Genomic DNA, 13,459 nt, shown 5'->3' with positions numbered 1-13,459 from the left:
TGTGGAAGCAATCTGTGTGCATTGTTGTAATAATCAAGACACAAGAATTCTTTGAAACCCAAGTGGTCTACTGCCAAATTAGTTTTAAAATGACCAGGCTTCAGTTTTTGGTATGCAAAACCCATTTCAATAAATTTGCTCATCAACAGAGTTTGCCAGAGTTGTTCTGCATCTCTGAACATACTGATAATAAGTTTTTACTATAATAACTGATTTAAATGATTTTTACTCCTGGTCCATTTGAGGAAATTAAGGGAACTGGCCACTTGATTAGAGATAGGTAGGTGCAGCTGAAACACGTGCAAGTATAGTATACCTAGAGCAAGATTAAGTGCTCATTTACGCTTCTGTGGTTCAAGGTTAAGCATTCACTTGCTCTAATTTCTGAGTCTGCCTCTATCAAAAGCCATGCCAGGCCATTAGAAGCATTATAACTATTATTAGTTCATAATATTATTATAGCATTTTGCTACACTTGACATCTGTTGGCTGATAAATTGAACAAGTACATAAGAAATAATTATGCAGAGATTTCTTGCAAAAGAGCACAATGCAGAGGACATTGAAAAAGTCAATTTTACAGAAACATGCTTGAAATGAAAGTTCTAAAATTAATAGTGAAACCTTTAAAAAACTCCTGTTAAACAAACCATTGTGTTTAAAATAGGTAGTTGTTACATTTATTTTTTATTTGGAAATTTAAAAGCAGATACCTGGCACAACCTCTCCCCAGAAACACCACACACATCTATACAGGGACTCTTTCCTTGCAACCCAGTGACCCAGAGGTTTTGAAAGCATCTCCCCTTCCTTTGCAGACACTAGCAGCAGACTTTGTGAATTACTGGCAAAGATTCTCATTGTGCAGGCAAACAACATAAACTCATGGTTCAGGACTGCTCTAACCTGCTCACTGAAAATCCTATAGTATTATCAACACACACCCAGAATAAGTTATAGATTCTTTCATCCCATGAAGCCAAGTGTTTTACAAACTATATTTGGTACCCAAATCATCCAATATCTATACATGTACATTCATCCAACAGATATAGCCATATTTTTGAGCATCTTAAGCGTTTATGTAGCACTAATTACACTACACAGCCTTTTGAGACAAGAAGAAGAATCAGAGAAACCATAGAGATAATTTAGGGAAGCAGAATCTAATTGTCTAGACTGAAATTTGGTCAAGGCACCCCATATTTGTATAAGGGCTATGGGAACCTTAATGACAAGTGAACAAGAACTTGCTTTTACATCTCATTGGAAATACAGCCTCCTACAGCAGCACAATGCTCCACATAACACCAGACTTTGGCATTGGTTAAGTATTGAATTACAACGAGGGGGTACCATTCACTATTCCTCCATCATTTTCCCAACATTCCTCAAGTGCAACTTTGTGAGAGGAAGCAGAATTATGGTTAACATACTTAAGCTAACCAGTTTCAATAGATGAATGTGGTGAAAAACAGGGTCAATCCTGACTGCACTGTAGTCAATAGTTTTGCCATGGACTTCAATGAGGTGAGGATTTCACCCCACAGCTACAATAAAATGACAGAGCTCAGCCATGCAGTTGCCAGCAAAGAAAGATGATACAATGGATGTGTGACCCTAAGAGCATCCCAATGCCAGAGGGCTCACTGGAATCAGGTAATGAGTTTCAGCTGGCCTGACCAATTTGGTGTACCCCAACTCACTATGGCTATAATCTGTATCTAATAGGTGTCATGTAATATGTCATTGGAAAACTAGTAACTCACTGACCATTAATATACTTGTATGATGTACGTAGGGGGTGTGTATTAAGAGTTTTGGACATATAATGGAATTTGACTAAAAAATGTTTAAGCCAGGCATGTCTGGGGAGCTGGTAAACAGGTATGCCCTAGACAAAGGAATGTGTTTGCTTCTCTGACCAGCCTTCTTGTCAGGAAGAGATAATGAAGGGTCATTTACACATAAGAAAAACAAAGCTATCAGGTGGGGAGAACACAGCATGGCATCAACTCCCCTGCAGGAGAGAGAAATTTTATCTGAGTTATAAAGACACGTGGCACCTCAAACGATAAGTAAATGACTCCACTGACTGCATACAATATTGCTGTATTATAACAGTGTATCAAGTAAGATACTTTCTGAAAGCTAATGGCACACTGGTGATTAATATCACCATGAACAGTATGTATTAACACTATATAAGGAACTATAGATACTCATTGATATTATGCTTTACAATCTGTGACCAAATAAATGGAAAAACAGGTTTTCCCCAGACAGGAGGGAAGACAGCTATCTGTCTCCAAAGAAATTAAGCAAAGTGTGACCTAAAACATGGAAGCCCCATCTATACAAAAATCAGCAGGGGGAATAGAAAGACCACAGGAACAGAAGACCAGCATGAGGTTATCTTGCCCTCTTTAAACTAGGTCATTGAACTTTGGAAGCTATAAGCAGAGACAGAAAGCCATTTTGGCATCCATCACTAGACAGGCACAAAGGGCTAGAGCTCTCGCAAGCTGAGAAAGATGGATTCTTCAACCAAATGGAGGGGAGGCGCTGACGTCGCTGGGAACTGAATATAGGTGAGAAACTTGCTTAAGCAAAGAACTTTCACCTAGGAAGACATGGGAAGCCTGCACCTTGTACTTCTGTGTGGAAGGTTCTAACTGAGGGAAAGTCAGCCATGGCTGGGAAGAAGGAAGACTGGTGAGGGAAAAAAAAAAAACCATCTTGAACAAAGCCTGTACCTTGCTAGATTAAGTAACCCTTTCTATGTTTATTCCTTTTACTTGACATTACTTATGTCCTATTGTTAATAAATGGGTTTTACTTTTACTATAAGGGCTATGTTTGAAGGAAAGGATGTATTTGCCCTAGTTAAATTAATAAACTAATGTGCTTTTGTCTCTTTAAAAGGAGCAAACAAACCTAATTATTTCTCCGAGTGGTCCAGGAGCGGGTGGGATGCTTCAGGGCACACAGTTTGGGGAAAATTTGTGACAGGGAGTGTGTTGGGGGGTCACCCGGCAAGTGGTAACCAAAGCTGGTAGAAGTCCACAAGCAGCTGTTGTGCTGCTGGCAGGCTGCTGGGGTCAGAGTTGCTGATCCATGGATGTACAGCGCACAGACACTCATGGTGTGACCTGCATGTTCATCTGTTGGTTGCAGGTGTCCAGGTTGCAAGCCACAGCAACGGGGCATTTCAGGCATCTAGGATTACAGGGCAGGTGGTGACACAACCCTTCACTCATCTGGACTACATCTCAGAATGTGACAAGGTGGGGCTGTGTTTCAGAAAGGCACTGACTGCTCAAAATTCAGGACAGTGGGAAGTGGTGCTGGGGGCATTTAGGACCAGTCAGAGCCAGGCATTGATATTTTCTCCGGTTAAATGTATATGGATTAAAGCAGTTACTCTTGATTAAATCAATTAATACACAGTGGCTGAGTCCTTATCTACACAGGAAAATTGACTCACATAGCTATAGCAGAATATTATTCCAGAATGAAGTCACTTCTGTTCTGGAATAGTGTCCATATGTAACCCAGGGACCACTTCGTGCCAACTGGCAGAGGGTACAGGAATGCACAGGGATCCCTGGGTCAGAGATATGCATATTAGTTCACCAAAGGGTGGCATGTGATCATCATAAGCACTGCAAAATGTATACACAGATAATATTTAAGAAGTTACGTACCTATACTGAAAATTATATTCTTAAGGATTTGGGATTAAGGCAGGTCACCAGGAGGTGACATACCTCAAAAATTTTTCTTTCGGCAAGTGGTAACAGACGCTTATCTCCGTCTGGTCATAAGCGTATTGCCCGCCTCACAATCTATGTCTGTTTGTATACTGAGCCTGATGCTAATCAAGAGATTCCAAAATCAGCAAAAGAGGAAAGCCACTGGAAGGAATAATGAGCAGAGGGTGTCCTGTTTATGAGTAATGGCAAAGGATTGTTCTGCCATATCTAGGGAGCACCCACGGACACTTTGGATTCTTCACCAAGGAGACAAACTAACAGAGTGTGTCTTATGAAAGCAGGATCACACCCAGCCTGGAAGGATGTTGGGTGTGCAATACTCCACAAGACAAGAGAGTACCATGTTAATTAAGTCTAGGCTCTGGAATGTGTTTTATGATTTTATTTCATCTGTAACCATTTGTTTCCACTACTTCTACCTGCTATCACAAACAAAACAAAGCACAGAGATTCATTCTTGATTTCACTATAAACATATCTAAGTGCTGTGTGCAGAACTGTGATATGAGATGGAACTGGTAAACTGGGGTGTACTGTTTCTTTGGAAGCAACAGATCTGTGAATACTGTAACTGCCTAGTAGAACAGTGGCTGGACACTCCAGGGAGATAAGCAGAGGGTGGAGTGTGCCTTTCCCTAACCTGAAGAAAGGCAGTGAGGCCTGCGCAGGCCTAGAGGGGAATGCTTGTATTGCCCTCGGAGTTGGGGAGCTGACCTCTGGGAGATACAGACACAGCTTCCTCATGCAAGATGCCTCACAACCCTGGGAAGTATCACACTGCACAGGGAGCTATTCCAGAATAGCTTATTCCAACACAGCTAAGTCAATTTCCCCATGTGCACAAAACCGAAGTCTCACTTTGAACATAAGAACGGCCATACTGGGTCAGATCAATGGTCCATCAAGCCCAGTGTCCTGTCTTTCAACAGTGACCAATGCCAGGTGCCCCAGAGGGAATGAACAGAACAGGTAATCATCAAGTGATGCATCCCGTCACCCATTCCCAGCTTCTGACAAACAGAGGATACGAACACTTCAGAGCATGGTTTTGGATCCCTGTCCATCCTGGCTAATAGCCGTTGATGGACCTATCCTCCATGAACTTATCTAGTTCTTTTTTTAACCCTGTTATGGTCTTGGCAAAGAGTTCCACAAGTTGACTATGCGTTGTGTGAAGAAATACTTCCTTTTGTTTGTTTTAAGCTTGCTGCCTATTAATTTCAGTTGGTGACCTAGTTCTTGTGGTTATGAGTAAAACAACACTTCCTTATTTACTTTCTCCAAACCAGTCATGATTTTAAAGACCTCTATCATTTCCCCCCTCCCCTTAGTCGTCTCTTTTCCAATCTGAAAAGTTCCAGTCTTATTTCTCTCTCCTGATATGGAATCTGTTCCATATCCCTAATCATTTTTGTTGCCCTTTTCTGAACCTTTTCCAATTCCAATATATCTTTTTTGAGATGGGGCGACCAGATCTGCACACAGCTGAAAGGATAAAGAGGAGTGTCTGACTGACCTGCTCTAGAACATTTGTTGTTTTATATACCATTATTCAGTTGCTTTTTTTATTTATCTTCTCCTCTTGAGGTTAAGTAGCCCTAATCTTTTTAACCTCCCTTCATGCCTTCAGAAATATGAAACCTCTCTTGCATGCCGCTAAGAGTTTTGCTGCACTTGTCTACACTGTTTCCATTTCTGCTACATTCTTTCTGAGATGAAGTTACAACAACTGAACACAGCATTCAAGGAGAAGGAATACCAACAACTTATGTAATGGCATTAACATATTGTTCTCTGTACCTTTCTTAATACACAGCAACATTGGGGATTGTACATTGAGCAGAAGTCTTCACAATGTAATATGAAGTTCAATTTTTAACCTGAAATTATTCATTGTCACCATTAAAGACACAACATTTTCCATAAGAACGGCCATACTGGGTCAGACCAAAGGTCCATCTAGCCCAGTATCTGTCTTCCGACAGTGGCCAACGCCAGGTGCTTCACAGAGCATGAACAGAACAGGTAATCATCAAGTGACCCATCCCCCATCATCCTTGCCCATCCTTTGTGAGGGTTATAATAGAAGCAATAAAGACAAGCAGAATATTAGAGTGCACATTCTCTATTCTATGTGCTAGTAGATGTTATACATTTGTACCAAGTAGAAAAATGGGCCAAACATTAACAGAATGCAGCTCATGCTCTTGCCCACTGACCAGAGTTAAAAGTTTTTACACTGGAGTTTAGAAACCAACTCACATACTGAACAAGAGTGAGCAGGTTATCAAACTAAAGATAGATTCCTGCACTTAGAGTGCAGATGCTGAAATGAATTACACAGGGGAGACTGGCTTAAAGCCAGGGAGATGCTCAGGGCTTACCTCTCATTTCAATTCCTCTTCCTCTCTTTTACTGTTTGACAGTTGGAAACAGCACCTGGAAGTTGTTTGTTGCCATTGTAATGCAGCTCTCCACATGACCTACTTTGAGGACTACAGGTGGATCTCAGGACTGAACAGTTAGGGTAAGGGCATAGCAGGCCCATACTGACTGTGGGCAGGGCCGGCTCCAGGCACCAGCTGAGCAAGCTGGTGCTTGGGGCGGCAGATTGTTCGAGGCGGCATTCTGCCCAATCCTAGGGCGGCATGGCCGCTTATTTTTTTTTGTTGTTGTTCCGCTCCGGCCGCCCTGTAGGGGGCCGGAGCACCCTGCAGGGCAGTCCTCTTCCTTCCCTCCCTGCAGACCGGAGTGGAGCCCTCGCGGCAGGAGGCGGCACAGCGGGAGGGGCCGCGTGGCAGCACCCCCGCTGTAGCCCTGGCCACCCCCTTCTCTCTCTCTCCCGCCCGCTCCCTCCCCCCCCAGCCGGTCCCCCTGGTTTTTTTTTTGCTTGGGGCGGCCAAAAAGCCAGAGCCGGCCCTGACTGTGGGGTGCCAGCTAATACCTTGCCATCTGAGTGGCTACATGATAATGGGAGCAGCTGGACCAAACTTGGGACTGACCACAGAACAAAAATAAAGGTCCTCAGAGAGAATTTGCCCAGTAGAAAACAGCTGAACAAGGAACCTCACTGGGGGACCAGCCATAGCTGTTGTGAGCTGAGTCCAATGGAGGGTGGCCCTGATGAAGAGATATACCTGAGATATGCTGCCCATAGAGAATAGACTCTGACAGCCTAAGAGAGGTTTCCTAGCAGAGCCCAGGAAGGCACCCTGCCTGCAACAGACAAATCCCAGTTTGTGTTGACTTTTCAAAATGCCAGTGTCTTTTAAAAACAACTACGTCTTGAGAAGGAGCGTGTTAGGTCTTGACTACACAGGAAAGTTTTATCAGTTATATCAATATAACACACATACACATACCTCAAGTGGACACTCTTATTTCAGTGTAAGAGCGGCTTTTTGGGGGGCATAGCTTAAACCCCTTCCCAAGCTAAATAAAAAAGTAGTACTCAGATTCCAGTTTAAGAGTGTCTATGCAGGCAGGTTATACCATAAACCATATCAGTTTAAATTTACACAGGGTTCTCAAACTTCATTGCATCGGGACCCCCTTCTGATAACAAAAATTACTACATGACCTGAGGAGGGGGAACTGAAGTCTGAGCCTGCCCGAGCCCCACTGCCAGAGTCGGGGTGTGTGGGTGTGTGTCCCAACCCACTTTGAGGTCCCGACCACAGTTTGAGAACCAGTGAGATAACTAACTCAAATTAGTTATCTTGGAATTTAAAAAACAACACAAAAACAAAAAATCTTTTTTTCTAGTGAAGAGACAGTCACAGCTTTCTGTTTATTGCACAGGGACAGGGTTCTGATCCCAACAGCTTATAGGCAAGCGCTAAGACTTCCCCAGGCCTTTTGGTTCATTCATAATAATGTAATACGTTTATGAACCCCTGCATCACTATTTTGTTAGACTGTGGTTTCCTGAGCAGTTAGGAGCTCATTCCCTACCTGAGATGGGATTATAGAATCATACAATATTAGGGCTGGAACAGACCTCAGGAGGTCATCTAGTCCAATCCCCTGCTCAAAGCAGGACCAACAGCAACCTAAATCATCCCAGCCAGTGCTTTGTCAAGCTGGACCTTAAAAATCTCTAAGGATGGAGATTCCACCACCTCCCTAGGTAACCCATTCCAGTGCTTCACCACCCTCCTAGTGAAATATTATTTCCTAATATCCACCCTAGACCTCCCAATTGGGATTCACATATTGTCCCAAATAGAACAATTTAAGCTAATGGTTACAAAATGTTTTATAAAAGTTACATGCCTACTTCTTAAAATCACTGTACTGAGACAATAATACATTTCAAAGTGCAATTGGGCAGCTGCGCCTACTCCTTAACATGAAAATGCGCACATAGCCCTACTGGAATACAGCAATATGTTCATAATGAAATCCTGATTTCAGGCTTCACAACAAACCTGAAACAGGGGGCAAAGTCTGCAAACCTCTGGTGAATCTTGGGCTGAATTTCAAGTGATAGCAAGCCTATTTAGGGTTTCCAAACAAAAAACAGTTAATTTGGGCTGAGTTTCACTTTGCCTTTTGGGGATTTTTTGAAACAGAAGCTTTGAGAGTGAAAATTCTAATGACGTCAAAGAAGTTTACTTAAAGCTTTACAAAGCGGTACTGCCTTGTTTTACATGGCTATATCCCAGAAGAATCTGTGTTTTCTGTCATCACTCATTTCAGGTGCTAAGAATATCTTTGTGTTAATAATAAATAGCTAGCTTTATATAGCACTCCTGATCTACAGAGTGCTTGACAAATATTAACTGAAGCTGACTCATCTACTTCACAAAGGGGAGTTAAGTATTATTTCCCAGATGGGGAAACTGAGTTAGAGAGAGTTTAAGTGATTTGCACATGGTCTGAGAGGAAAGTCAGTGGTGGAGCCAGGATTAGAACTCAGGAGCTCATGGCTCTCATCCTCAAGTTCAGCCTCACAAAACCTCCACAGACCAACGTGAGACATATTTAACATGCTATCATATCTGTCCATCTTGAGCCAGTCATCTTTTAAATAAGCCTCCGCCTCAACTTCACTGTGACACAAAAACAGTAAGAGGGGATTTGGGGGGGGGGGGGGGGGGAGAAGGATGAGGATATGCTCCTCGACAGGATGGGCAAAAAGAGGCTTGTTGAGGACATTGTTATTGTTAAATGTAAATAAATTCAGAATTGGACCAATGAGTGAGTAGAAGGTAATGTAGTAGTAGCATATCAAAAATTAATCATTGTCACCAGTCACTTCCTTATTGCAAGGGTGGAGCCATGCTTTGTACATTCAAGGGGTATGCTGGCAACTTGCCAGGAACCCACACATCACACTTAGTTTCCATAAATGGAGTAGATTTACATCCCCCTCAGCTCCAAGTGAGATGTGGTCCTGCACAGACAACAGGACCCAACATGCAACACTTACTTTTCATAGGAGAAGCTACAGAAGTCTCCACTAGATGCACCTCTATATTAAAGATGGTGCTATTTGCATTGTAGAACTCCTTGGGGCCACTTTCTGAATATCTCTGCCTTGGATGCAGTTATACAGCCACCATGTTGGGACTGGATAAGAGCAAATGGCAGGGTCCAATACAGCCATTTTAGGGTACGATAAACAAAACGTACATTAAAAAGTCCACCCCTAACAATGCAACTGTTTCAAAGACGACATGTGCTCAGAGCAAATATGAGCTGCATGATCTTATATAGCTGAAATAAAGACTTGTAGGATCCATTGTAAAAGGCAGGTCTTGTCACCCACCTCACACTAAGACCTTGTGAACACATATAAGGTTTGCCAGTATAGCTATACTGACACCAGGCTAACTAGTGTAAATGCAATTACACCAGGAAAAAACAAAAAAAAAAGTTTGTTCCAGTTCAGTGAGCAAAATAAGTTAAACCAGCAAAAAAAAAAAAAAAAAAAAAAAAAAGCTTTTGCTGGTGTAACTGTGTTTACACTAGGGCTTTTGCAACCATAGTTATATCTAATAAAATCAATGAACAGATTACACCCTTAACTGACAGTTACACCTACAAAACTTTTAAGCGTAGACTTGGCCTAACAGAAAGGATGGGAGTACTGAATGTTTAATAAAGGCTTCCATTATCCAAAATGTTAGTCAAGCATTGCAGTTAAATGGGAGGATTAAAAAACAAAACAAAACCGTTTTTAGTAGGCTTATAATAATAACCTCTTCCCCTCTCAACTGCTTGGCTTTCACTCTCTTGGCTCATATAATGCTACCATTTCACTAGTTCTCCAGTCAGCTAAGGGCTGGTCTGCACACAAAGTAACTGAACTGTCCCAAAATAACTGAATCAGTTTTAACCCACACTGTTTGTTATTTTAATGGATGTTTTGTGTGTGGACACTCTTAAGAGTGCTCCTGATCAGTCAGTTTTTAGTGACCTAAGCTAAACCAAAACAGGACACTTTTATTCTAAAATAAGAATGTCCGCACTCAGAAATAGTATCATAATAACAAAAGGTACAGACAACAAGTAATTCAGTTTTTCAGTGCAAGTTTGCGTGTAAACAAGCCCATAGAATCTTCCAGAAGAGGACCTGGATTTCTAATGTAAAAAACAGATTAGCGGAGGAGCTCTTTTTGAAGCTGCCTTTCATTTCCAGGCCTACAATATACAACACAAAAGTAGCTAAAAGGACACAAGGCCAATATTTTTTCATTGTCAGGTCACCTTTAAAAAACACATTTTCTTACTTTCCTTACAACAGGTTGTAAAATCAAGAACTGCTTTATAATATATTATACTGCTTCCTTTCTTCATTTCATTTCTAACAAAACAGAAAAATTACAAAATTTAGCATAAAAATCTGTTTTTACTGTAATAAAAACTCATGGAAACATCAGTTTTAAGTTTTGCAAAATCTAAATTTTGAGTCAAATTTGACTTGACAGTGTCCCTTTACACTAAAGCCATTTTAAAAAGATTAAGCTATTGGATACGAAAAATGAAAGGCATCTCTCCCTGGATGTTTTCAAAGCCACAAAAAAGAGTCCTAAGACTCAGCCGAATCCAACATACCCAGAATTTCCATGGAAAGCAACAGTGCAAAACAACTCTATTTTATATTCTCTCTCACACAGACTGTATCCCACAAAGCTTCACATAGTTAACAACAGAGGAAGACAAGTAGTAAGAGCTATAGGCAGGAGAAAAAAATGGTTTTCACCTAAGACATGGAATGCAAGTCAATGAGGCAGAGAGAGATGGGGCTGGAACAATTAGTGTTAAAATTCTGTGTTTGACAAAGTGGGTAATTTCACCCATGAAAGCTTATGCTCCAAAATGTCTGTTAGTCTATAAAAAGAACAGGAGTACTTGTGGCACCTTAGAGACTAACACATTTATTTGAGCATAAGCTTTCGTGGGCTACAGACCATTTCTTCGGTTCCATTCTATGCATCCGATGAAGTGGGCTGTAGCCCACGAAAGCTTATGCTCAAATAAATTTGTTAGTCTCTAAGGTGCCACAAGTACTCCTGTTCTTTTTGCGGATACAGACTAACACTGCTGCTACTCTGAAACCTGTTAGTCTATAAGGTGCCACAGGACTCTTTGTCGCTTTTTCCAGTGTTAAAACTGTAACCCAGCCCAGGACATAGAGCAGGGAAGGGGTAGCGTATCACCCACCACGGTACCACTACTGCCTAGCATTGTCAATTTTGGATTGACGTATTCCTGGAGGTTTCATCACATAACAACCTTTAATTAAAGATTAATCTTTAATCCTTGAAGACTCCACAACAATCCCAGAGGGTTGGCAATTCCACTGCTGCCCCAATACACCAGGCTGCTCAAATTGCAGCCCAAGGAGTTCAACTGTGTGGCATATAGCTCCCCATTTTTAAATATAAAGGCTCCCATGGCCACATGCAGCAGGTCCCAGCCCACAACGTAGCCGGGGGGCTCAGCTCAAGGAAGAGCATCACCCACCAGGGCCCCTCACTTCTGCTGGGAGGAAAGCACAGTGAATGCACGCTGGGGACTGCCAACACGAAGGGCCATGCTGTATGCCTGGCCAACTTGGTCCTGCACCACAGTAGAGTTGCCAATTTTAGTTGTACAGATTGCCTGGAAGTTTCATCAAATGACAATCTTTAACTGTAGCTCACTCTTTAATTCCTGGAGACTCCAGGACAAACCTGAAGGGTTGGCAATCTTACAGCAATCCGCAGGGCCACGCTACCTGCTGCGACCCCTCATCTGCAAGGGACAGGCGGATGGGTCACACCACACACCCGTCACCTGCTCCCCAAGGCAGGAAAGAGGCAGAGGGGCACGCGGGCATAGCAACGGGGCAGGTGGGATGCAAGGCACGCCGGGAGCTGGGCACATTGAGGGGGATAGTAGGACGCAAGGTACACGCCGGCTGACAGCAGATTCACGGCTGTCTGGACAAGGCAGGAAGTCCGGTGGCTCCCTGTAATCTGCCCTACGTCACACAGGCCCAGCGCCCCCTCCTGCCACAACCCGTGAGCGGCCCCACAACCCCTCATGGACGGGGGCTTCCCGGTTACCCCACTCGGCTCCTACCTGAGCCCCCAGCCTAGGCCTCTCACTGCGCACGCTCCGCAGCCTTCGCTGATCGCGCGCACAAACACCTCCTCTCGGCCTCCGCGCACGTGACCTCGGCCACCAATCAGAGATCGGCGCATTGACTCGCTGTGCTCCGCCCACCGGAGGTTTTCGCCCCGCCCCCATAAGCCTAGCCCTCGGAGACTGTTAGCCCCGCCCCTTCTATAGCTCGTGCCTGGCTGACGCTGCCTTGGTTGCTGGGCGTTCCTGGCCCGGGCTGTCTCTTATCCCTGCCCCCCCCCCATGCCCCGGCCCCTCCGGGGGGTGTCCCCGGTGGATGCTGTCAGGACAGGTGCCGCCAGACACGGGATTCCCTGCATGCAAGCCCGAGGGCAGCTTGCTGACCTGAGTAGGGGGCTCTCTAGCTTGACCTGACAGATTGGGCCAGGGCTCCACCGATAACAGCAGCGTGTCTCTACGTGTGGCCTGAGGTCGCTGTGGCTCTTTCAGGTGCCCTATGGAGCTTCACATGGTCTTACTGGTGTAACGCCGACAAACCCTGGTTGCCGGCGGGCGGGATCAAACCGGGGACCTGTGGAGCTTAGTGCATGAGCCTCTACCGCATGAACTAAAAGCCAACTGGCTCTTAGCGAAGGCTGTAGAGCAGACTCATTTTATCTCTAAGTGGTCTCAGTGCCACTAGATGAGACAGAAAACCACACCCAGGAGGTATGTGGGTTACACTGGCGCCACCCATTAGGGCCCCAGCACCCATCCTGACGTTCTTTTCGATGCCCACAGACCACAGGCAGCGTGAGCGTAGAGCATCTGACTGTGTATCTGGCGCTTCCCTTTGCCAGGCTGCCTGTGAGATCCCTGACAACAGGTGGCTGTGTCCTCACAGAGGAAGTTTTCTTTGTTACATCCCTGCAAAACCAGCTTAAAAGCCCCACAGGACAGTTTAAGTGCTGAAGGGTTCCAGACGGAGAGCACCTGGCATTTCTGCCTAATAGAAGCTTCTCTATTGCTCTGCCCTATTCAACTTTGGGGTGACAGGAAGAGAAATCATAAATAAAGGCTACAGTGACAGGTGGCAGATGGTCTCACTGCTGCTCAGTATTCAGTGG

At 43.9% G+C, this 13,459-nt stretch overlaps 1 protein-coding gene across 2 annotated transcripts in view; it reads right to left on the bottom strand.

The window, feature by feature from the left end:
* Nucleotides 1-12,472, bottom strand: part of SIL1 (SIL1 nucleotide exchange factor) — a 230,082-nt gene extending 217,610 nt beyond the window's left edge. The window contains exon 1 of one of the 2 annotated variants that reach the window (XM_065409239.1): nucleotides 12,351-12,472. In XM_065409239.1, coding sequence (XP_065265311.1) covers nucleotides 12,351-12,472 — 122 coding nt within the window. The remainder of the gene's footprint in view (nucleotides 1-12,350) is intronic. The other variant, XM_065409240.1, reaches the window with a different exon arrangement.
* Between the last annotated feature and the right edge of the window lie 987 nt (nucleotides 12,473-13,459).

This window comes from Emys orbicularis, chromosome 8, assembly GCF_028017835.1.
Source record: "Emys orbicularis isolate rEmyOrb1 chromosome 8, rEmyOrb1.hap1, whole genome shotgun sequence".
Classification (NCBI taxonomy): Eukaryota; Metazoa; Chordata; order Testudines; family Emydidae; genus Emys; species Emys orbicularis.
This window is presented reverse-complemented; position numbering and strand designations above follow the sequence as displayed.